The sequence below is a fragment of the Furipterus horrens genome, unplaced genomic scaffold (genome assembly GCF_987537825.1).
Source record: "Furipterus horrens unplaced genomic scaffold, mFurHor1.1.pri manual_scaffold_17, whole genome shotgun sequence".
In the NCBI taxonomy this organism is placed as follows: domain Eukaryota; kingdom Metazoa; phylum Chordata; class Mammalia; order Chiroptera; family Furipteridae; genus Furipterus; species Furipterus horrens.
In genome coordinates this window covers 72,032,030-72,058,838 of record NW_028327187.1, presented here as the reverse complement: position 1 = coordinate 72,058,838, position 26,809 = coordinate 72,032,030, and the positions used below count along the sequence as shown (strand labels likewise).

Sequence of the window (26,809 nt, the reverse complement as noted above, 5' to 3'; positions counted from 1 at the left end):
TACACAGATTTATTCCCTCATAGATCAAGGTGTTGGCAAGGTTAGTTCTTCCTGAAAGCTCTTAAGGAGAATATACCCATGCCTCACTCCTGGCTTCTGGTAATCCTTAGCACTGCTTGGTATGTAGCTGCATCACTGCAATCTCTATGTCTGTCATCACATGCCCATCTTTCTGTGTCTGCCTGTGTCTCTACAAAGCCTTCTTATAAGAACCCCAGTCATTAGATTTAAGGCCTCTGCTAATCCAGTATGACCTCATCTTAAATACAGTAGTCCCTCCCTATATCACGGTTCACTTATCTCAGCTTCACTGTATCATGGGATTTTTAAAAATATTATATTTAATTATTTATCACGAATTTTTCACTATATCACAGGATTTTGTGGCACTGTATACATATTTATATGCAAAGTATTTATGATTTTAATAATTTTTGCCTAAAATTTTTCAAAATATATATAAAAATATATAAGTGATTCTAACATTAAAAAAATACTAAATTGAAATAAAATACTGCACACTGTTTAGAGTATTTTTTTTTTTTGCGAATGAACACATACATTACGCTGAAAACGAGATGTATGTTTGAGCTCGTTTGCCTATGTGAGATTGTACACAGCACACGATTGGCTGATTGATGGAAAGTGACCAATCAGAGCATTGTCTTTTGTATCCTGGGTGCTGACTGGCTCAGTAATCGCAGCATCAGTCTGTCTGCTATCCCGCACTGTGCGTAATCATTCAGCATTTCGCCTTGTCCACTTCACTCCTACCTCTGATCGTTGTGCGTAGTTTTGCTCTGCAGTGTTATGTTTTGTGAAATGTTCCTTAAATATTGAATTTATTGCAAGCCCTACAATGCCACCCAAATGTTCTGCATCTTCTAAGGATTCTGGCAGTGAACCCAAGCACCAGAGGAAGATGCTTACCATGAAAGAGAAGGTGGAACTTCTCGACATGTTGAAGGAAGAGAGAGGCTATGCATCTGTTGGCCGCCATTATGGGATCAATGAGTCTACAGTTCACTATATAAAGAAGGATGAGGAGAATATCAGGTCTACGGCATCAGTGACTTTCAACAAAACAGCAAAGAGGGTGGTTACTTCCTGCAATAAGATCATTGTGAAGAAGGAGTGTCCATTAGCTGTGTGGATAAACGATTGCAGAAAAAAGAATATATCACTGCATACAAACACCATCTGGATGAAGGCCAAGCAACTGTATGATCCTTTAGCAGCAAAAAGGGATGATCACGACGGTGATGAGAAATGAAGAGGACAGCGACAACGACGATGACGCTGAAGCAAGACCTTCGAGTGCTTCTCCAACCAGACCAACCCCATTCAGTGCCAGCAGAGGCTGGTTTGACAAATTTCAGAAATGCTTTGGACTCAAGAGTGTTTCTCTGCACAGAGAGGCTGCCTCTGCAGATAAAGCCAGAGCCAAGGAGTACGTGAACAACATGTTCAAAGACATCATCGAGGAAGGAGGCTATAAGCCTGAACAAGTTTTCAACATGGAAGAAACGGGCTTATTCTGGAAATGGATGTTGTCTCACACTTTCATTATGAAGGAAGAAGCAAAAGCCCCTGGTTTCAAGGCCCAAAAAGATAGGGTAACTTTAATCATGAGAATGCTGTGGGCTTTATGATAAAGCCAGGACTTATTTATAAGTCCAAGAACCCAAGGGCCCTAAAAAACAAAAATAAGAATGTGTTGCCTGTGTACTGGATGCACAGCCAGCCTTAAGGCGTGGATCACAAAACTCCTCATGACTGATCGGTTTCATCAATGTTTTATCCTGGAGCTTAATGTTTATCTGGCAGAGAAAGGCCTTGATTTCAAAGTGCTTCTGATAATGGGCAATACTGGAGGCCATGCTGTTGACCTGGTGTATGATGGCATCCATATAGACTTCTTGCCGCTGGACACCACATCGCTCATTCAGCCAATGGATCAAGGCGTTACTCATGCTTTTAAGGTGCTCTACACCCAAAACGCCCTACAAAACCACGTTGAAGCTGATTGGATGAAGACTTCTAAAGGCATACTGGCGTGAGTACACAATTGCATCGTGTCTCCAAAATATTCAAAAGGCCATAAAGGAGATGAAGAGTGAGACTTTGAATGCCAGCTGGAAAAAATTGGACCAGAAGTGGTTCATGATTACAAGGGATTCTCTCCTGATGAAATCCATCACTCTGAGGTGGATAAGGCCATGAAGCTGGCAAAAATACTGGGAGAGGGCTTCAGTGACATGACTACTGAAGATGTAAATACCCTGATTGATGTGCACTCACAACCGTTGACGGACGAAGACCTGGAGGAGCTGACTAAGTCAGCAAATGAAGAAGAGGATGAGGAACAAGATGAACAACCATTTGAAGAAGAGGAGGAGGTTGGCCTAACACTTGATCATCTTGCAACCATGGTGAGAATGGCCAAAGAACTTCAACGAGTGGCTGAAGAATGGGACCCCCATATGGTTTGTTCATTGCAGTTTTCAAATTCAATCGACAGTTCCATGTCAGTTTACAAAAACATTCTCAATCAGAAGAAGAAGCAGTGCCAGCAACTCCCCATAACTATGTTCATCACTCAAACGAAGAGGTCGGTTACACCTATGCCTTTACCAGAAGTAGAAGTTACAGACAAGGCCGAAGATACTACTGCACCACCTGAAGAAGCACCTGATGAAGTGGTGCCTTTAGAAGAGCTGTAATGCTCTTCTTTGCTGTGCAGTACATTCATCTCATTTTCATCACCTTCATCATCATCAGTACTGCACAGTGAATTCATCATCTTCATCATTCAAGTTGTAGTATACTTCTCTGGTGAGTACCCATATAAAATTTTACAGTACTGTATACATATGTTGTCAAAGTTACATAGGTTTAAGAGTGTAGAATATGTTTAAGAACATAAATAGTGTTTATAAAAGTGTGGAAAAGGTTAATAAGGGAGTGGGAAAGGTTAATAAGGGACTGGGAATGGTTTATAAGTGTGTGGGAAGGGTTTATAAAGCCTTAAATATATATAAATACTAAAATAAATGTAAGATTCCTGCTTCGCAGATTTTCACCTATTGCGGGGAGTCTAGAATGTAACACCCACGATAAGTGAGGGATCACTGTAATTACATCTGCAAAGACCCTATTTCCAAATAAGGTCACATTCTGAGGTTCCAGATGGGCATGGATTTTTTGGAGATGCTATTCAACCCACAACAGTGGTCAACATACAAAAATCAGTCAGTCAATGTACTGGGTTGGCCAAAAAGTTCATTTAGTTTTTTCTGTATGATGGCTCTAGTAGTGCTTAGTTGTCTTTAACTACATTCAAAACAATTTTGTTAGATTGTATTGTGACAGCTATCATAGCAGTGTGCATTTAAAAGAATTTATCAAAATTGGTGAATTTTTGTACAACCATTTTAACATTGCAGATGAAAGAAGATACTCAACATTTTTTGGTATATTAAGCTTTATTATTTCAAGAAAGGTAAAAACTCAACTGAAATGCAAAAAGACAATTTGTGCAGTATATGGAGAAGTTCTGTGACTGATCAAATATGTCAAAAGTGGTTTCCAAAGTTTCTTGGTACTATTGACATTTTGGCCAAATAATACTTTGCTGTGAAGCTATCTTATGCATTGGAAGATGTTTAGTAGCACCTCTGGCCTCTATCCACTAGAATCCAATAGCAAGAGATAGCTGACATACTCAAAATATACAAATAAATAAAGTTATTGGTGAAAATGAAAAATGTGTCTTTTATTTTATGGAAAAAAGTAATGGACTTTTTGGCCAACTCAGTAATATACCACATTAACAGAATGAAGGGGGAAATAATACATGGTCATTTCAATTTATACAGAAAAGGCCTCTGATAATCCAATACCCTTTAAATCAGCGGTTCTCAACCTGTGGGTGGCGACCCTTTGGGGGTCGAATGACCCTTTCACAGGGGTCACCTAAGACCATCGGAAAACACATACATAATTACATACTATTTTTGTGATTAATTACTATGCTTTAATTATGTTCAATTTGTAACGATGAAAATACATCCTGCATATCAGATATTTACATTACGATTCATAACAGTAGCAAAATTACAGTTATGAAGTAGCAACGAAAATAATTTTATGGTTGAGGGGTCACCACAACATGAGGAACTGTATTAAAAGGGTTGAGACATTAGGAAGGTTGAGAACCACTGCTTTAAATGATAAAATCACTCAACTAAGAATAGAATTTCCCTCACTTGTTAAGGACATTTTATGAAAAACCCACAGCTAATATACTGAATGGTGAAGAGCCAAAAGGTTTCAACCTAAGATCAGGAGCAAGACAAGGATGCCCAATTTCATGACTTCTATTCAACGTTGTACTAGAGGTTCTTGCCAGGGAATTAAGCAAGAAGAAATAAAAGACATCCAGATTGGAAAGGAAGTAGTAAAACTATCTCTACTTGAAGATGACATGATATTATATAAAAGAGCTAATGGGGAGTTTAGAAGATAAATATCCATGTCTGCTTCCCAGACACATACAGTGCTATGTGTAAAGTCATTCTAGACATGCAATTTGATGTCCTTCTCCTGTCTCTTCTGTATTGAATAAAACACAATGGACTGCCCTTGCTCTGTTGGATGTTTAGAAGATTGCCTCTGTTAATACAGCTTTCCTCATGTGTTTTATTTCCTTGGGATAGTACTACAGTGGTAACAGGAAGTATGCAGAGATATAGAAAGACTGACATGGGTTAGTGATCCACCAGATGTGGGGAACTGACTAAGATATCCACATCAAATCCCTGGCAACTGTGAGCATGGCTTTTTTTGGAAGAGATATTTGCAGATGTGACTAAGTTAAGGATCTTGACATGAGGAGATAATCCTGGATTATCTTAGGTGGGCCTTAAATGCCATCACAAGTATCTTTAGAAGACAGGAGAAGGTACAGACAGGGGAGATCATGTGAAGACAAAGACAGAGATTGCAGTGCTGTGGCTGCATGCACAGAGCAGCCACCAGGATATGGGAGAGGCAAGGAACAATTCTTCTATGAAGCCCTTTAAGGGAGCACAACCCTGCCAGATTTCAGACTTCTGGCTTCCCAAATCATGAAAGAATAAATTTGTGTTAAGGTGCCAAGTATATGATAATTTGTAGCGCTGCCTGAGGAAACTCATACACTGCCTATTTTCCTCCCCACCTTGTTCCTCTCCTAGTCTTCCCCTATCTCAGTAGCTGACACCACCATTCACCACCCCCTGGGCCAGATACCTGGGGCAGTGTGCTTATCAACATCATGTCCTGAGTTCTGAGGATGTACCCACCATTGTGTTGAGTCCTTTATGTGCATTCTTCTCACTTAAGTTTGATCCTTACACAGCCCTCTACATGAGACAGCCATCTCCAATTTCATAGAAGAGGTTTACAAAGAGGTAAGGTAGTAACTGGCCCAGGATTCTACATAGCACCACTTGAAACAACCTGGAGAGAAACCCAGGTGTAACTGATTGCCAAGCAAAGGGTTCTTAACACCCTGCCTCAGGCCAGTTTGGATATGCTGAGGTTACCTGGGAATTAGCCAAGTGGAGATGTCAACCAGACAATGGGATGGAAATTCTCTTAACCTCAGGAGGGATCAGGGTGGGATAGAAACTTGGGTGTCAAACTCAATATATAGAGTGTTTAAATTCATAGCACAGGAGGAGGTGGCTCAGAGAGATTGCACAAAGTAGAAAAGAGAACCACAGACTGAGTTAAAGGAGCACTGCCATTTGCCATTTGGAAGAGAAATCACTGAAGGAGACTGAGTCAGCCAGGCCAGAGAGAGAGAAACCGAGGGCGTGAGAAGTCATGAAAGTCAAGAGAATGGAGAGGTACACTCTGAGGTCAGTAAAAATGACAGCTAACTTGACCCAAATGCTTTCTCACAGGGACAGGTACTGTCGTAGGCACTTTACAGTAGTCTTAAATCCACTCAAGGAAGTAGGTTTACTGTCATTGCCATTTTAGAGACATGGCAGTCATGGTGCAGAGAAATGACATAACTCTCCAGGGTCATGTAGCAAATAACCAGGTTCCTCTTATGCTCTCTCAGAGCATGTTTCATGTTCCTCCATGCCTCATATAATAACTGCTTGGCAGTTGATGTGACTGCTTGTTCAGTATGTGCCTCTCCGGATGCCTAGCAAATTCCTGGCCCTCAGCAGGCACTCAAGTACTGAGGGAAAATCGCATGTCTGATGGCTCATTTGCTCCTTAAAGTAGAAGATAATGGCTTCTCTCGAAAGTGAGACGGGTGACGTAGGAGGGTGTTTTTTTTTTGGATATTATAGTTGATGAAATAATTACTGAGGAAAAGAGGCTCAAGTTGCCTAGAGAAAAAAAGACCCCACCTACCCACCCAAGCACTGCTGAGAGGAACATGAGGGGATGTGACCATGCCCTAAGACATCTTCCTTCTTGCCACTCTTGTGAATGATGTGCTCTGGCACACTGTTGAATAGGTACAAGTGTTCTCTAGAATGTCCTGCTTGTCTCTTCCTGCTAACCATCCAAAGACAGCTTGAATGCCACCTCCTTCATGAAGCCCTTCCCAGCTTCACAAGCAGGGCTGGCCCCTCTCCTGGCTACCTCAGCACACTGAGTTGACATCTGCATATAGCACCTCGCCTGGTCTGTTATGGTATTTCTTTCTAGTAGGTGCTCATCACATGTTTGTTAACCAAATGGCATGAGATGGTAAGGGCTGTCACCACCTTCCAGGTACCTAAAATTACTTGTGGAAAGGGCCAAGCACTGACTGCCAAATACCCACCTGTAGTAACCTATTGCCAGAAAGTCATTCATGGGAAGTAGAAATGATTCATTTCAGAGCCCTTTCCATTTGGATAGTGGATACTGGAGGCTTGATGTTATAGCTATTGCTAAGTATGAAGGATCCTGTCCCCTTCAGCTAGGGGGAATCAAATGGAGTGAGTGGTCTACAGATGCCACTGCTTTATGTGACATGTATAAACTCTGTATATTTGTCTAGTTTTACATAGTTGACTCCATTCTAACAGAGCTTCAGACCAGATGTGAATTAATCAAGCAATCACCATATTTCATAGGTTAAAGGTACTTCCAAAGGCCTCACAATCATTTCATTAAAATAGTTACTTGATTCTTTAGGTGATAATTCTCTTTCTTGGTCTTTGCTTAATTAATTCAGCAGACAGGATTGTGGAGTAACAATGAGAGAAACAAGATTCCAACCCACATGAGACATCCACAGGCTATATCCCAGGGAAGGATATCTATGGGCTACTCAGAAAGAGTTCACCTTCAGGTGGGGAGGAAGTCAATGGATTATTTGAATTGCATAATGACTTACATACAGTACATAAGGCAAGACCTACTGGTTCTACAACGTCATCGAGAATGTACCTTGTTGGTATCAGCGACACTGTTTTGTCGGGCATCGAAGATGGTAAGTTTGTGAGACTGTGCATTAGCATCCATTATTGTCTGCAAGTATTTTTCATCTTCTTTGCAGCGTTTATCACTGGGACCCACAAGTGGCTGGCTGCACCGAGTGATTGTTGCCTGACTTTCCGGATGAATCCATGACAACACCTAGTGTTTGTAAGTAACAAATATGAATACAGTTCCTAAAACAGTATGTGCTCTAATTACCAGGTAGTAAAAACAAGTTCTCTCCTGAAGCACAGCTTCTTCTGCATATTTTCCTCAAAAATGAGAGGTCAGACCAATCACAGCATGATAGTGGCTATGAGATGCAATGTTTGGGTCAGGTTGAAAGAAGTCTGACAAAATGAGCTCTAAATATTCCCTTTCATGTCTAAACTTCTATGATTCTAAGATAAACAGAAACTATACTAACATTGAGCCCCATTTCTATTTGATTGACTAGTTTTATTTTGTCTCCTAACTTAGAAACATCTTTGTATCTCAACAATGATATATGTGGCTGGGTAAGGACAAAGTGAATGTACAGTCTCTCATAAAATCTAAAGCTATATCCCCAAACTTCCTGTTTTCCTCCAGTGGCCAAGAGACTCAGGACTGTACCAGACTGCAAACTCTGGGCTCAAAAATGTTCACTACCTCCTGGGTTGTGGTGACAGTATCATGGAGGTATGCAAATGTCTAAACTTAACACACTGTATGCATTAAACATGTGACATGTTTTTGTATATCAATTAAACCTCAATAAACCTATTTAAAGAATTCATCCCCTGCTGACTCCTATGTTTCTTTTCAAAATGGTGTCCCTCCCATGCAGCTTTCAGCCTTGAATTCAACATATATGAGTGTCTTTTCTCTAGAATGAGTCAGTGAAATCAATGACATAAACTGTTAAAGCAGTAGCATGCTAATCTTTCCTTGCTATCCTTTGTTATTCCCTACTACATTTTGAGAGCTAAACTAAAGTTAACCTTGTAACTTTAGCTAACAAGGCAGAGTCAGCAAAAAAGAATGTTTATATAATTAGGTAGTTCCTGATAATCAAAAATATGTTCAGGTTTTTAGGCTTATTTTTCTACTTTCTATTTTGTTCACTTGATTTTTTCTATTTTCTTTTCATATTATATCTGATATAATATGCGTTTATGTCTAAATGACAATGCTTAATACTTACAGGGACTCTGCCTTTTGCTCGAAAGGCTGCCACTTTTAATAGGTCATCATCTTTTACACTAGTTGGCACAACAATGATGGCAGGGTAAGTGTCACAGAGCTCATAATTACTGTTTACTTTGGATATTTTCCAACTCTCATTTGGTAAGCCCTGCGGGGTGTTAGAGAGGAAAGAAGAGGGGAAAAACATACTTTTACACTTTCAAAAAGTACTAAGCATGAACTACATCCATTTCTTGTTTTCTACTAAAATCTGTCTATAATTTGTTAGGTGCTAGTTAAAAGTTTTAAAATATATTTATCTAGTATGATTCATTTCTTACCCTTTTAAAAATTTAATGAAGCATAAGAATTTCCAGGCTAAAAAATTGAAGTTATATACTAGAATCCCAGTCCTATACATTTCTTATAGTGTTTCTATAAAGAATGATCATAGTGTTGTTTTTGGAAATACTCCTGAAAGTCCTTTAGGGACACAGAAATTTCTTACAAATCTCTAAAATAAGTAATATATATCACCATACCAAATATAAGGTAGGGACAAAGATTAAATGTCATGAAAATAATCTTATTGGAAGATCTTTAACTTATAACGCACTAAAGAGTTTCTTGTAGAGAAACACCATAACAGACTGATGCAGTCATATCATATATTTAAAATATAATTTAAGCCATTGGTTTTGATCCTTACTCATTAACTCATTACCAGAATATCTAATAGAAACCATCTGGCCAATTTGCTTTTTAAACCCCAGGTCTTGTACTCCACTTGCCTCTGGAAACAGGATATGGCATAGTCAAATGTTTGGCATAGGGAGAATAGGGTATCCCAGAGGTGAAGAGCTTACAAGCCAGGTAAATTATACCTATGTACAACTTATTTCAAAAAGTTTCTTTTCCACCACATTTCTAAACTTTTAGAAAAGAAAAAGACGCTCAACCTATTACTTTAGTTGGATAAGCAACACACTTTACCTGTCTCTTATATTCATCTACTGGATCATAAACTTTCCATCCATTAATTGGAAATTTTTCTTTATAGTTGAATGCAAAGAGTGTCTGGATATAAAAACCATAAAATACATATGTCAGCATATTTTGCTATGTCATATACCCAATAGTAAAGCTTTCATTTAGTTATGAGCTGAATGTATTAAGATCCCTGTTTTAATTTGTAAATTTTGAAACAACAAATAGCAGTTTTCTTAACCATTACAAAGAACTGACAAATTTTAAATATTCTAGTATTAGCTACCAACAGAGAGAAAAGAGACAAAAAGAACTAATAAAACATGAATTTTTTGGAACCCGCCCCCCACAAAGGCATGCAAAAAGGTTTATTTTGATGTATTTACCTGCCCATTGGAAAGAGGAAATGCATGTTTGTTGAGGTTTTCAAATACTCCCCATTTACTCTGTTCTTCTTGTTTATAAGCAAGTCGTAAGTTTCTCATATCCTGTTAAACAATTAGCAAGACTCATTTATTTAACATGAGTTGAGTACCTATGAGGCAGACACCACACTATAAGAGATCAATAAAATACTTTTATTCATTTCTCATGTTATACTCTATCTTGCTCCAACTAACGAAAGGCAATTAACAAAAACACACCTCCAACACAATTTAAGTGAGGAAGTTGAAATAAAGGGGTTCTGTTGGGGAAAAAAACTAATCAGATGGAACCAAGAATAAGGTTAGTACAGTACATAAAAAACATGCCATCAAGTCCTGTGAACTTACTTCCTAAAGATGTGCCACAGAATCCATTGTGAGCTTTAAACTATTAAAAGAATCAATTACAGATCGTGCACGCTCCATAAAATAGAAATGTGACAGAGGTTTCTTCCTAGTAAACATAGCAAGAACTTTGTCACTTAGACCCTATGACCCTCAATGACTTTCTCACAAAAATTATAATGCTCTTTCTTAAGATCAGTTTCTTAAGATGTCCCACCATGCAAGCTGCCAGCAGAAAAACCAAACAGGTAGGCAGGAGTAATCCCAGTGAGCCGGTTCTATGGTACAATTTCTTCCCATGGTTTGAGCTGTGTCCCATGAGCTTCCTAAACCACTGTTGTTAAACACAAAAATCTCACTCCTCCTTAACATTATGTGAAATTCAAAAACAAATAGGACCACAAACAAATTAAAGTCATTGTTGCAATATTATGTACATATAAAAACAGCAAAAGAATGAAAATAAACTAAATATTTGTCAATAAAGACTGGCTTGCCCTGGCTAGTGTGGCTCAGTGGGGTTGAGCACCGGCCTGCAAACCAAAAGGCTGCTGGTTCAATCCCCAGTCAGGTACATGCCTGGGTTGTGGGTCAGGTCCCCAGTTGGCGGCATGCAAGAGGCAACCAATTGATGTTTCTCCCGCACATTGATGTTTCCCTCCCTCTCTTTCACCCTCTCTCTAAAAAATAAAATCTTGGGACTTCCAGTCAAGATGGAGGCATAGGTAAACATGGCAGGCCTCCTCTCACAACCACAGCAAAAATTACAACTAAACTACAAAACAACTATTACCCAGAATCATCAGAAAATTGACCTGTATGGAAGTCCGACAATCAAGGAATTAAAGAAGTCATATTCATCCAGATGGGTAGGAGGGGCAGAGATGCAGAGAAGTGGAATGGGAAGTCCCACACCCACATGTGGTAGATAAAATTTGGGACAGCAAAAGAGACTGTGGGATTCTCAGATGTCTCCTCTTAAAGGGCCCACAATAGACTTAAGACTTACACAGACTAACTCCCTCTGGGCTCCAGCACTGGGGCAGCAGCTTGAAGGGCACCAGTGGAATATGGGAAGAAACCAAAGTGTCTGGTGTCAGGGCAAGTGCCAGGAAACAGCTTCCTCACAGACAAAATTGCAGAGGCCAGGCAGCAGCCATTGTCCCTTTTCAGAGCCCTCCCCCACACAGAGCCACAGAGTGGTGACACCATATCTGAGACTCCATCAACCTGGTTCACATGAGTTGCCCAACTATGGTGACTAACTAAGGCTCCACCCCATCCAACTTATGGGTGTGCTTTTCTACAACAGGCCATGCTACTAACAAAGGGAGTCAAAGCAACTCTACCTAATACACAGAAACAAACACAGGGAGGCTGCCAAATTGAAGAGAGAAAGAAATACGACCCAAACAAAAGAACAGAACAGAACTTCAGAAAGAGGACTAAACAAAATTAATTAGATGAGCGACCTAACAGATGCAGAGTTAAAAACACTGGTTATTAGGATGCTCAAAGAACTCACTGGGTACTTCAGCAGCATAAAAAAGACCCAGGCAGAAATGAAGGTTACACTAAGTGAAATAAAGAAAAAATTACAGGGCACCAATAGTGGAGGGGATAAAGCCAAGAATCAAATCAGCGATTTGGAACATAAGGAAGAAAAAAACATTCAATCAGAACAGCAAGAAGAAAAAAAGAATTTAAAAAAATGAGGATAGGCTCAGGAGCCTCTGGGACAACTTCAAATGTACCAACATTCAAATGATAAGAGGTGCTAGAAGGTAAAGAGAAAGAGCAAGAAATTGAAAACTTATTTGAAAAAATAATGAAAGAAAACTTCCTTAATTTGGTGAAGGAAATAAGACATACAAGTTAAGGAAGAACAAAGTCACAAAACAAGATGGACACAAAGAGGACCACTCCAAGACATATCACAACTAAAATGCCAAAGGTTAAAGATAAAGAGAGGGTCAACTAATCTTTGATAAAGGCAGAAGGAACATAAAATGGAGTGAGAAGAGCCTCTTTAACAAATGGTGCTGGGAGAACTGGACAGGGACGTGCAAAAAAATGAAACTAGACCACCAACTTACACCACACATGAGAATAAACTCAAGATGGATTAAAGACTTAAATGTAAGCCGTGACACCATAAAAGTCCTAGAGGAAAACATAGGCAGGAAAATTTCAGATATCCCACGTAACAATATCTTCACGGATACATCTCCTAAGGCAAAAGAAATAAAGGAAAAAATAAACAAATGGGACTACATCAAACTAAAAAGTTTCTGCTCAGCAAAAGAAAACATCAGCAAGATGAAAAGGAAACCAACCATATGGGAAAACATATTTGCCAATGATATCACAGACAGGGGACTGATCTCCAAAATATATAAAGAGCTTCTACGACTCAACATCAAGAAAACAAACAACCCAATTAAAAAATGGGCAAAGGACCTGAACAAACACTTCTCTGAAGAGGACATACAGAAGGTCCATAGACACATGAAAAAATGCTCAACATCATTGGCCATCAGAGAGACGCAAGTAAAAACCACCCTGAGATACCACTTTACACCTGTCAGAACGGCCATCATCAACAAATCAACAAACAACAAATGCTGGCGAGGATGTGGAGAAACAGGAACCCTACTGCACTGTTGGTGAGAATGCAGACTGGTGCAGCCACTATGGAAAACAGTATGGTATTACCTCAAAAAACTAAAAATGGAACTGCCTTTCGAACCAGCGATTCCACTGCTAGGATTATACCCGAAAAATCCTAAAACCCTAATTCAAAAAACTTATGCACCCCTACATTCATAGCAGCCCTGTTCACAATAGCTAAGTGCTGGAAACAGCCTAAGTGCCCATCTGTAGATGAGTGGATCAAAAAACTGTGGTACATCTACACAATGGAATACTATGTAGCAGAAAGAAAGAAGGAACTCCTGCCATTTGCGACAACATGGATGGAACTAGAAAGAATTATGCTTAGTGAAATAAGCCAGGCAAAGAAAGCAAGATACCATATGATATCACCTAATACAGGAAACTAAAGAGCAACACAAACAAACAAACTAAATAGGCAAAGACTAGAATAGTAGTCAGTAGGGGGGAGGGGGGAGGGAGAGAAGGGGGATAAGTAAGGGAAGGGTCTAGTCAAGGAACGTGTATGAATGACTCATGGACATGGACAACGGGGAGGGATATGATTGTGGGAGAAGGGATGATCTGGGTGGGGGGAGCAATGGGGGAAAAATGGGACAACTGTAATTGAAAAACCAAAAAAAAAAAAAAAAGAGAGAGAATCTCAAAAGCAGCAAGAGAAAATAAAGTTACCTACAAAGGAGTACCCATAAGACTATCAGTTGATTTCTCAAAAGAAACTTTGCAGGCAAGAAGGGACTGGCAAGAGGTATTCTAAGTGATGAAAAGCAAGGACCTACAACCAAGATTACTCTATACAGCAAAGCTATCATTGAGAATGGAAGGGCAGATGAAGTGCTTCCCAGACAAGGTAAAGCTAAAGTAGTTCATCATCACCAAGCCATTATTATATGTTATGTTAAAGGGACTTATTTAAGAAAAAGATCAAAACTATGAATATTAAAATGGCAACAAATTCACAACTATCAACAACTGAATCTAAAAAACAAACTAAGCAAACAAGCAGAACAGAAACAGAATCACAGATATGGAGATCATTTGGAGGGTTATCAGTTAGGAGGGGAAAGGGGGAGAATGGGGGAAAAGGTGCAGGGATTAAGAAGCACAAAATTGTAGGTACAAAATAGACAGGGGGATGTTAAGCACAGTAAAGGAAATAGAGTAGCCAAAGAACTTATATGCACAACCCATGGACATGAACAATGGTGTGGGGATTGTCAGAGGGAATGGTGGTACAAGGTGGAGGGGGGCAAAGAGGGAAAAACTGGAACAATTGTAATAGCACAATCAATAAAATATATTTAAAAAATAATAAATAAATTATTTAAAAAAATAAGAGGCTGGCTACAATACAGCTAATGGAATACTGGAAAGCTGTTAAAAACAAGATGCGGCTCATTATGTATAGATATCAAGGAGTTCCGAGATACACTGTTAAGGGGAAAAAGAAAGAGCGGAATATTTTCAAAGACTATACATACATCTTATGTGCATAGCGTATCTATGGAAACTGGTAACAGTGAGTGCCTGCAGGGAGTGCAACAGGGTAGCGGTGTGTTGGGTGAATACTTACTTTTTCCTACATACAGTTTTTGTACCTTTTAAATTGTATGTCACCTGTCTGAAAAACAAACCGCACATTTGCAAGTCTCTCAAGCATGAGCTGAGAGGGCTGGGAGCACCGCCCTAGTAATTCTCAGCTGGAAAATATTTTATTATTTGTTCTTTTAAATATATTTTATTGATTATGCTATTACAGTCGTCCCAATTTTTCCCTCTTTACCCCACTCCATCCAGTACCCCCTTCCCTCCAGTAATCCTCCCCTCTTAGTTCATGGCCATGGGTCATGCCTGTAGGTTCTTCGGCTTCTCCATTTTCTTTACTGTTCATAACATCCCCCTATTTTGTTCCTACCAATTTTGCTCTGATCCCTGCACTATTTCCCCATTTCTCCCTCTTCCCCCTCCCCACTGATAACGCTCTGAATGATCCTCATACCTATGATTCTGTTCTTGTTCTGGTAGTTTGCTTAGTTTTTTTTGTTTGTTTGTTTTAGATTCAGTTGTTGATAGTTGTGAATTTGTTGCCATTTTAATGTTCAGTTTTGACCTTCTTTTTCTTAAATACGTCCCTTAACATTTCACATAATAAGGGCTTAGTGGTGATGAACTCCTTTAGCTTTACCTTGTCTGGGAAGCACTTTATCTGCCCTTCCATTCTAAATGGTACCTTTGCTGGATAGAGTAATCTTGGTTGTAGGTCCTTGCTTTTCATCACTTTGAATACTTCTTGCCAGTCCCTTCTTGCCTGCAAAATTTCTTTTGAGAAATCAGCTGATAGTCTTATGGGAAGCAGTTTGCCCCACCCTGAAAAACATTTTAAAGGAGCTATTAGCAACTGATCATCCCAGCCATAAAAACATCTTAGTACAACAGCCACAGGATATCTGTATAAGTGATGTAACTTCCTGGTGTGACCTCCCTGGAAGCTACACTGTCTACACACATACCCCTTGGTAGCTGATTGAACTGACTTGCTATTTAGGATTGCTTGGAGAGAAAAGCACTGCAAGCAAAGGAAAGAGTATGTGCAAAGACTCCGAGTGTACGTGCGGAGGGGGCGAGGGTGTCGAGTGTGAGCAACTAAGGAACTGGGATTGCAAGGAGGGGAGGGTGGCTGGAAATGGAACTGCAGAGGAAAGTAAGTCAGGTTCAGACCCTGGTTATCTTGATTAACTTTCCCCTCTAGCTTAAGGATAATGGGAAGCTACTGAAGAGCTCTGAGGGAAAAAATGACATGTTGCAAAATTGCAGAATTAATGAAGTCATTCCTTGCTTGAACTTCTGCAGCTGCTTCACAAGGCTCCACAGATGGAACCATGGCCTAAGAAGGACACCCTGCACTTTATCAAAGGCCAGCATGGCCATGGAACACCCAGAGCAAGTCTAATGAGCCCACAGATTTGTGACTTGGAAGAGTAAAGTCTTTTTTAAAAAAGGGATTTCAACTGCAGTCTAGGGACAACCAGAGGGAGCTGTGCCTGGAGATTTGAACAAAGCAAGCAGGTGGGCAGGTATCCACACCCCAAGTTTAGAAAGGACCTGATGATTCTGCAGGTAGGTCTTCTTTCCTAGTACTTCTGGTAGGGTCATTAAGGTGTTTAAGTGACTAGTTATCACTCAAGTTATCACATACACTTCTAATTAACCATTTGGAGGAAGGGTATAAAACCAATAAGCACATTGAGTAATCTTGGCTCAGTTGGTTGGAGCATCATCCCATACACCAAAAGGTTGCTGGTTCCAATTCCTAGTCAGAGCACATACCTAGGTTGCAAGTTCAATCCCCAGTCAGAAGTAACCAATCAATGTTTCTCTCACATTGATGTCTCTCTCTCTCTCTCTCTCTCTCCCCATCTCCCTCTTCCTGTCTCTCTCTGATCCTCCCTCTTTCTATAAAACCAATAAACGTATATAAATAGTGGAGTGAGAATTTTTTTGAAAAGCACAGCTCAGGTGAAAATTCTAACATAGCCAAGAAACTTAATTGTCTTTTTAATCACAGAATTTATGAATATAGTTTGACTCTTATACAGAACAAGGATGAACTATGTGGGTACACTTACACACATATTTTAAAATAAATACTGTAAATATATGATTTCTTCCTTATGATTTTTTAAAATATATTTTATTGATAATGCTGATCCAGTGGTCCCATTTTCCTCTTTGCTCCCCTCTGCCCAATACTCACCTTCCCTAAACCAATCCCACCCCTCCTTAGTTCATGTCCATGGGTTGTGCCTTTATGTTCTTTGGCTTCTCCCTTTCCAATATTATTCTTAATTTTCCCCTGTCTATTTTGTACCTACCAATTATGCTTCTTAATCCCTGCACCATTTCTCCTTTTCTCCCCCTTCCCCCTCCCAGCTGATAACCCTCCAAATGATCCCCACACCTATGATTCTGTTCCTATTCTGATTGTTTGCTTAGTTTGTTTTTGTTTTTACTTTTCAGATTCTGTCGTTGATAGTTGTGAGTTTGTTGTCATTTTAATGTTCATAGTTTTCATGATCCTCTTTTTCTTAAATAAGTCCCTTTAACATTTCATATAATAATGGCTTGATGATGATTAAGTCCTTTACCTTTACCTTGTCTGGGAAGCACTTTTATCTACCCTTCCATTCTAAATGATAGCTTTGTGAAATAGAGTAATCTTAGTTGTAAGTCCTTGCTTTTCATCATTTTGAATACTTCTTGCCAGTCCCATCCTGCCTACAAAGTTTCTTTTGAGAAATTAGCTGATAGTCTTATAAGCACCACTCTCTAGGTAACTTTTCTTTTCTCTTGCTGCTTTTAAGATTCTTTCTTTATCTTTACCCTTTCGCATTTTAATTGTGATGTGTCTTGGAGTGGTCCGCTTTGTGTCCAACTTCTTTGGGACTCTGTGCTTCCTGGACTTGCACGTCTATTTCCTTCACCAAATTAAGGAAGTTTTCTTTCATTATTTTTTCAAATAAGTTTTCAATTTCTTGCTCTTCCTCTACTCCTTCTGGAATCTCTATGATTCAGACGTTGACACTTTTGGAGATGTCCCAGAGTCTTATTCTCTCCTCATTGTTTTGAATTCTTGTTTCTTCATTCTGTACCAGTTGACTCTTTATTTCTTCCTTATGTTCCAAATTGTTGATTTGAACCATAGCTTCCTTCCCTTCATTATTGGTTTCATGTGGACTTTCCTTCGTTTCACTTAGCATGGCCTTCATTTCTTCCCTTATATGTTTGTCATACTTAATCTTGTATGTCCAGTCTGAGCATCATTATCACCAGTGTTTTGAACTCTACATCTGTTAGGTCAGCTGTCTCCTCATATGTTAGGTTGGCTTTCTCCTCATCACTTAATTCTCCCACTGGAACCTTGATCTGCTCCCCATTTTGGGCCATACTTCTCTGCCTCCTCAACTTGACCACCTCCTGTGTTTGTCTGTGTTTTAAGTAGAGCTGTCGCACCTGCTGTGTTTTAAGGGGCAGATCCTTAGATATTCATTAGTGCAGGGTGACCTGTTTCATCATATTGTGGTGCTATATGTGGGGGAGGGGTCTGAGAGGGAACAATGCTGCTTGCTCAGCACTCGCACCTTTTCTAGGGACTTCTCCCACTTCCCGTATGGGACTGGTTCCCTTTTGGCTATTGCCCTGGTTGTGGTTCCCGGAGTGGGTGGGTTTGCATACTTTCTAGGACTGTGGGGGTCCTCTAAACAAGCAGACTTTGCTGAAAGACCTGTAGTTTCTTCTGCTGCCTCAACCCCCACTGTTTTGCAGAGTCAGAAGCAATGAGGCTTTATTTTCCCTGGCACTGGAACCATGAGCTGCGTGGTTAGGTCTGGGATCGCTCCCCAGGTGTCCCTCCCGACTTCCATAATGTGTAACTGCTCTTTCCACTGGCTGGCCACAGCCACTGCCTTGATGCCACTGTCACACCACGTCCTCTCCACCCCTTATCCGCCCCTCCTACCCATCTGGATGAGTATTTCTTCTCTATATCTTTGTTAGTTGGACTTCCATGCAGTTTAATTTTCTGGTAGTTCTGGTTGTTTTTAGTTTTGGGGTAGTTGTATGTCTTCTTATTGTTGTGGAGGGTGGCGAAGCGTGTCTGCCTATGCCTCCATCTTGGCCGGAAGTCCTGATTTTCTTAGGAACAGTTTTTTCTCTAAGCTTACTTTATTGTAAGAATACTACAGTATACAAAGGGGGACCCTCCCCCCAAAATGAAATTATCTTCTGGAGGGTGGGCCCCTTGTAGTACAGACTTCCCCGCTAGGTTAGTGTTCTAGGAACCCATCTGTATCCATGTACCAGCTGGTGTTATTGTGAGAGGCTGCGACTGGCTTCCCTGAATTTTTTGAAGACTCTTCCAATATATATGTCCATTTTATGATGGGTGATTTATGAACACACCTGCCCACACCACGCTGTTTTAAAGGGCATGACCCTCATGTCCCACTCTCCCTATTCATCCTATTTCACCCCGAGTGACTGTTTTTTGTTTCCCTGGGTGAAAACAAGTCCTAAAAGGGAAATGTTTTGCTGATATGGAAGAGGTGAAACAAAAAATGGCAGAAGCACTAACAGGCATCAAAATTGACGAGCTCAAAAACAGTTTTGAGCAGTGGAAAAAATGTCTCCATAGGTGTATTGCATCAAATGGAGAGCACTTTGAAAGTGACTGAAGTTTAAACATGGAAAAATAATACACAATTTTTTATAAATAAATTCCCTTTTGTTGGTCCCCCCTCGTATAATACATTAACACAAAATATGTGTTAATTAACTGTTACTGGTAAGGCTTCTGATCAACAGTAGGCTATTTGTAGTTAAGTTTGGGGGAGTCAAAGTTATATGTGGATTTTCAACTGTCAGGCAGTTGGTGACCTTAAGCCCCACAGTGTTCAAAGGTCATTTTATTGTTGTCCTTTTAGGAAGTCTTTGACTATCCATTGTTCTGAAGATTAATCTTAAAACAACAAACTGGAAAAAATACGGAACTCTTACTCTCCACTTGATTTCTCTGAAATGTAACAAATAATATCAGCATGTAGGTTATAGGTCCATGCTAATTAGAATACTTCAATAGAAAAAAAGAGGCTTAGATAACCACAGAGAGGCAGAGAAGACCACTTCATCACAATGTAACTGGTAGAAAGTGCAGAGACATGAAAGGGCTGGCTGGGCTCCCATGGGTGACAGCTGAAGGGACTGAGAAACAGCTTAGCAGCTGGGGGTTCCCCCTGAGAAGAGAAGGGTCTAAACCCCCAGCTGGGCTTCCCAGCTTACAACAACAGAGCAGAAAGTAAAATAGCATCCAGCTGTGAAAAGCAAACAGCCACAGGGTTTTTTGCTGGCCTGAAAGAAACAACTAGAGACAAAGAGCTCTTAAACGGATCATGTACAAAAATATTTTGGCACTCACTTACCCTGGGCTCAAGCAGAAGGAGGGCAGAGAGGACTACAGATGGTTGGGGAGAATTTGGGGTGGTAGCTTTGAGGAGAGAACCGAGGGAGCAGCCGAACAGGTCCCAGTGCTGACTCATTCCCCATACTGCAAGCAGACCATTCCCCTCCAAGTGGTGTCAGCCTGAGGGGATGCAAAAACCCCACCCGCAGGAATTAACCTGCCCCACCCTTGGTGCTTAAGCCTGACTGCTGATCACAGATTAAATAGATTAACAACTAAAGGAGACAGACAAAGGCAGTAGATCTCTGGTTGTCTCCAACAGGCTGCCTAGGCCCAGACTGGTACATGATCTGATGACACCAGGGGAAGATCCAGGAAGTGCAGATCAATCTAAGAAGCAGCAACAAAGAAGAAGAGTCACAAAAATTGGGAGACAGAGAAACAACCCCCCATCGAAAGGAAAGGAGAAATCCCCAGAGAGAGTGCTAAATGAAATGTAGGAAAGTAAAGTATCAGACATGGAATTCAAAACATGGATTATAGGTAAGCTCAATGAGTTTAGTGAGCTCAAAGAAACTACAAAGAACTCCAGGGAAACTATAAGGAACTTACTGAGAATTACACCAGTGTGAAAAAGGACATAGAAGCTACAATTTATGAATTGAAGAACATGGTAGAAGGAATTAAAAGCAGGCTAGAGGAAGCAGAAAATCAGATCAGCGAGCTGGAGGACAACGTAGAAAAAAATTCCTAGTTCAACAAAATGAAAAAAGACTGAGAAAAAATTAAGAGGTTTTAAGAGAGCTGCAGGACAACATAAAATGTAATAATATCTGTATCACAGGAATACCAGAAGAAGAAGAAAAGAAGCAAGGGATAGAAAACCTGTTTGAAAAAGTAATGACAGAAACTTCCCTAACTTGATGAGAGAAAAATTCACGCAAGTCCAGGAAGCACAGAGGGTCCCAATGAAGCTGAACCCAAACAAGCCCACTCCAAGACACATCATAATTAAAATGGCAACATTAAAAGACAAAGAGAGAATCCTAAAAGCAGCAAGAGAGAAACAGCTAATAATATACATACAAGGGAGCTCTGGTAAGGCTATCATCAGATTTCTCAACAGAAACACTACAAGCCAGAAAGGAATGGCAAAAAAATATTCCAAGCACTGAAAAACAAAGGCCTACAACCAAGACTATTCTACCCAGCATGGTTCTCATTCAAAGTGGAAGGTGAAATAGGGAGTTTCCCAGACCAAAGAAGGCTAAAAGAATACATCTCCACCAAACCAGCATTGCAAGAGATGCTAAAGGGTCAGCTTTAAGAATTTGAAGAAACAGAGAGAGACAGAGAGGAACACAAGTACAAAGGGGGAAAATGACAATGAATAAGTACCTGTCAATAATAACAAATGAAATTATGCACCCCTATGTTCATAGCAGCACTATTTACAATAGCCAAGTGCTGGAAACAACTTAAGTGTCCATCTGTAGGTGAGTGGATCAAAAAACTGTGGTACATCTACACAATGGAGTACTACATAGGAGAAAGAAAGAAGGAATTCCTACCATTTGCGACAACATGGATGGAAGTAGAGAGAATTATGCTTAGCGAAATAAGCCAGGCAATGAAAGACAAATACCATATCATATAACCTAATACAGAAAACTAATGAACAACACAAACAAAGGAGCAGAACTGAACCAGAGGCATGTAAGCAAGAAGCAGACTGACAGTGACAAAGGGGGAGTGGGAGAAGAAGAAGAGGGATAAGAAGGGGAAGGGTCTAGTCAAAGAACATGTATAACATGGAGATGGACAATGGTGTGGGGACTGTGGGAGAAGGGGTGAGCAGGGTGGGAGGGAGCAATGGGGGAAAATGTGGGACAACTGTAATAGAAAAACAAACAAACAAAAATATTTAGTGGGTAAAAAAGCGAAAGCAAAATAAATAAATAAATGAGCCAGAAAATCCCCCCACCACCCAAAAAAACAAAAAACTTCAAATGTAGGAAAGTGAACAAAAGAAAATGTAAAGTATGGAAATGCAATTTTAGTGAATATTAGAAGGACAAAGATTTTCATTCACACTGTATATTTTTCTCCCTTCCTGATCCCTCCAGAATTTGGCATCCTGAAGAAGTAATGACATAAGGTTCTTTGCATAAAACTAAAACCAGTTGTTAACAGAGGTTTTGTTGACCAAGACTTTAACTGGAATGTCATGCGTAAAGGAGGCATGCCTGGGCTCTGGTTGTTATCAAAAAGCCTTGAGGAACTGAGATTGACTTTCGAAGGTAATACAAGCCCATGAGAAAAAAGGCCTATCCCTTTGTTGGCTGTGCGGTTCATAGCAATCTTTCCAGGGAAGGAACGAGGTTGTTTTACTGAAAGATGGCTAGAAGGAACCTTAAGGCACAATGGAAAACCGAAAGAACTTGGAAAAGACAGGTGTTTACAGCAGGTATGTGACTCAGCTTCTGTGCCCTGAAGGGCAGACTGAAGGTCACCCTAAAGGTTCCTTATGTAAGTTCCAGCAAAGCAGAATTAAAGATCATATGTGATCATCTGCTGCTCTTGTTGTGTTTATGCAAATGAATGGGATAAATTAAAAATGGACTTAATGCAGTCCCTTTAATGACAAGGAGGGTAATCGTAGGAGAAAAATTGTGATACAAGGAAAATCATAATGCTCAGTGGAAGACTATAAACTAGTGCAGCTAACTGTCTTTAGAGTTTATTTTCATTTAAAGTTTGTTTTCATTTGAAAGTTAAACTAAGTCTGTGACATCAGCAAAGATACATAATTTACAGGCAAGTAGAATGTCAAATACCTTGCAACTGGATGTCTTCCCAATTAAAAAGTCTCACAGATTTAGAGACTGGTTTGTGGGTTATGTTGCGTATATTAACATGTGTGTTCTGTTTTCATAGGGCATAAGCCTGTGATCTCACTACCTAAGTGATTCTCTGTACATATAGGCCTCACTTAATCCTTTCTGCATCACTGCGTCCTGAGACTCAACGGTTTGGCTGAACTAAGTGGTTGGGTTGGTGAAGTATGGAGTAGTCTGTAGGCTTCGCCTTAAAACTCCTTTCTCTTTTCTATCCTAATGGCTTGGACCGTAAGGGCCCAGAGTCTGAGAATGGGGGAAACCTAAAATATTTCCCTCAGCCCAAACTAAGTATAGTGGGCAATAGGGCTTTGGACAAGTGTGACATGCCTTGCACACCTTCCTCCAAAGACGCCTTTTTTTTTTTTTCCTAATGTGGGAAATTGAAAAATTAATCCCTGACTTTTTTCATCTAGTGGTTATGGTTTTAATTATGCCTTTCAACCCTATTGCCAAATCTGTTGCCCCAGAATACAACAAGGACGCCAGCCTGTTAAACTGAGCATGCTGTTGCCCAGGGACAGTCAACTGACCTGGAGTCTGCACGATCCTTCCCCATGTGGGAAGGCCACCCTCCCCTCCACCCCCCCACTCTTATTAGGGATTTCTGGACCCAAGGGTAGGTAGGACAATGACCATGTCCAGCTTGAAGCAGCTAGAGGAGCACAAGATCTTCACCCATTGATCTTTATAAGATTATAAAGGGTCTTAAGTCTGAGAGCAGGGGATTGTTGCAGAGCAGGGGTCCCCCAGATAAATAAATTAATTTTTAAAAATACATAAAATAAAAGATAATACAGTCCTAAAAAGAAAAAGGAAAAAAAAAGAAAAAAGAGGTTTACTTCAATGGCTTACATAATGGTGAATTGGTTGATATAAAATTTGACGAAGTTTTTGTCCTAAAACATTTGAGTTACTAACAGTATAAATTACACTGATGGTTCAAAGACCAGGAAAAATGTGTCAGAACAAGTTCCCAGCTGACTGCTTCTTGCCATTTTTCTAGTGTTGGTACCATACCTTGCACACTATTTCTACACCACAAGAATTGTCCCCATGGCTTTGTGCTCCAATCTTCTCAACTCTGCTGATCACTCCCAGGGGAACATCAAGGATGAAATGTGGGTCCTGAGTTTACAAATTAAGATGGAAGTCTATTAGTGTCAGTCAACAGAGTTTTCATATTTTAAGTCTTTGCTGGCTTAAAACACATTTGTTTACTTTGTCCCAGATAAGAAACTGAAGTCTGATTCATAACATGCTTTCTGAAGTATATGTTGAGATTACAATTAAACTTCCCTTGCAGGTATAAGTGCACTTTAACTGCTTTTTTTTCAAGATAACAAAATCTATTTGTGCACATCTTAAAAGTCATTTCCTGGTTCTCTCAGGGTGATTGGCTTTCAGAGTACTTCTTACTTTCTTGTTTTAGTTTACTTGCTTCTGAAGTGCTTTTCAAAAATAAAACACACTTTTAGAAACTCACCCTCTCTACATTTTTGAAGTACATCTTAAAGTCCGTCACTGTCAGTGTTCCACTCACAGCTCCCATAAATGGGCAGATATACATGACATCTTTCACTGAAAGAAAAAATTCAAAGTATCAACTACTGCCATAGAAATGCACTTCAATAAGTCTTAACATGAGTCTATATGTCTATATATGTATATATTTCCAGTTTTCTAGAAATTTTAATTTTGTTATTACTTTAAATAAAGACAGATGGATAGTCTTCTAATAAAATTCCTCTTTTTCAAACAATATTATATTTTGATACTTAATGAGGTTTCAAATAAAGGGCTTCATAATTAAGCTACATTTTGACAGTTTTTTCCAGGTGGTTAACTTTTTCCCTGAGTGATAAATTAATCATGTCAAAAATATATTCATTAAACTCAAGACCCTTGGCTACCATTTAATAAATTACTGCTAATGAAAACTAGCTAAAGCTAAAACCTGTCCCCTACTGCACCACCAAAAAGCAACTTCTTTACAGATGACACAAATTAGACCACATCAATGGAATGGAAAAAGACTTTTTTGCTTCAAATTCCTTATCAGCTTCCATATTCATTTTTATTTTCTTTCTGTGAAATTCAATATCAGCATATTTAATATGATATCAGCAGCATATTTTATTCCTATGAGTGCTAAGACCCTTACACCTACTATATCTCCATGATCTTCCCAAAGTACCATTCCATTGTCATGACAGGAGTGTACATAGTTAAAGATGAGTCCAAGTGGATCAATTAAAGGTACTAAAGTTGTCATCCAGCCAAACACTTCCATTAATGTTTCCTGTAACTCATTATGTACCAAACAGCTTCTGTTGTTGGGATTCTAGTAATAACAAGACAGAGTTACTGCCCACAAGCAGCCCATGACCTGTGAGGGGCACCACAAAGAAAATGACCATGATACTATGCTCTGATAAATGCTATAACCATGTGGACATGATGTGATAAGAGCTCAGAGAAGGATCAACTTAACCCAACAAGGAAGCAGAGGGGAAGAGGGTGGGGGAGAAGGAAAGACAGAGCAGCCAGTTGTTGGAGATTAGTGTGGCTGGATCAAAGAGTGCATGAGGATGACAGGACATGAGGCCACAGAAGACTTATTTGTGAATGTTCATAGCAACTTTATTGGTTATAGCCAAATAGTAGAACCAACCCAAATGCCCCTCAATAGATGAAGGGATTAACAAACTGGTGCATCTACACAGTGGAATATTATTCAGCAATAAAAAGAAATGACTGTTGACCTATGCCACAATATAAATGAGCATCAACATAATGATGCTGAATGGACAAAGCTAAATAAGAAAGAGAATATATTCAATGATTACATTTCTAGAAAACTCCAGAAAATATAATCTAGTATATGGTGCTTGGGAATGGGGAGAAGGCATAGGAAGGAAGATTTATAAATATAGGGGCCTAAGGAATCATCTGGAAGGTGAAGGATATGTTCATTATCTTGACTGTGATGATGGCTTCCCAGATGTATAATGTGACAAAGCTCTTCATATTTACTTTAAATCTGTGTAGTTTGCTGCCAGGAGAAGCAGAGGCATGACATAATTAGCTCGGTATTTTAAACAGATCATTTCCAAAGCACATGGAGGCAGAGCTACAAGGACTCTTATGGAAAGAACAGCCAGAGAGTCCAGAGGACTAACAGGAGTGAAAGAATTCCAGAAGCCAAAGAGCAAAAGAATGCCAAAACCAAGGACAAGATAAGCAGGGTCCAGAGCCACATAACAGTGGGTAGCTGTTTGTAGGCCCGGGTAGGAGAGTCCAGCTACTCAAAAGTTCTTGACACAAGATGACTGTACTCTGAGACCGGGCACACATCTTTGGAAGGAAGCCATGAGGAAAGAAGGCAATACAGCCTAGAAAAGCAGACCGTCCTATCAACCTGAAATTGTGAGGTGAAAAGGTTGTGCCCAGCTGTCCTACCATCTACTCAGGGCACAGTGGACTATCTGCTGAAAGACCTGCTAGTCCACAGTGGGAAGATGTGGTAGCCCCCTAGGCCATTGCCCTTATAATCCAGGGTGGCAACACAGACCCTTTTCATGCACTAAAATTGTACTTTCTTGACACATTTTCCTTATAGTGAAAGATTCCAACAAAGCAATGAACTGACCTATAGCAAGTGTCTAATCAGCCTTCATTTCACCAGGAAAAGTTGGGCCCTTCTGTTGGTAATGCCAACTAATACTTAATCAGAGTTTAAAGTGACTCTCTATAGTCTGCTTAAGGTCATAAGGACATTAATAAGAATGAATAGGCCTAGTCCACATGTCCCCTAATGAAATTGGTCTGGCTGATCTTTCGTACTTACATCATCTGTGCTCACAAACAAAGTACCATATCAT

General features: G+C 39.8%; 1 protein-coding gene across 8 annotated transcripts in view; it reads right to left on the bottom strand.

The window, feature by feature from the left end:
- The window catches only part of MTMR1 (myotubularin related protein 1), a 100,334-nt gene that overhangs the window by 37,887 nt on the left and 35,638 nt on the right, over positions 1 to 26,809 (bottom strand). For all 8 annotated transcript variants that reach the window (XM_090264678.1, XM_090264670.1, XM_090264675.1 and 5 more), the window contains 6 exons: positions 24,412 to 24,506; positions 23,946 to 24,053; positions 10,017 to 10,118; positions 9,637 to 9,720; positions 8,663 to 8,812; positions 7,447 to 7,635 (listed from right to left, as the gene is read on the bottom strand). In XM_090264678.1, coding sequence (XP_090120804.1) covers positions 7,447 to 7,635; positions 8,663 to 8,812; positions 9,637 to 9,720; positions 10,017 to 10,118; positions 23,946 to 24,053; positions 24,412 to 24,506 — 728 coding nt within the window. The remainder of the gene's footprint in view (positions 1 to 7,446; positions 7,636 to 8,662; positions 8,813 to 9,636; positions 9,721 to 10,016; positions 10,119 to 23,945; positions 24,054 to 24,411; positions 24,507 to 26,809) is intronic.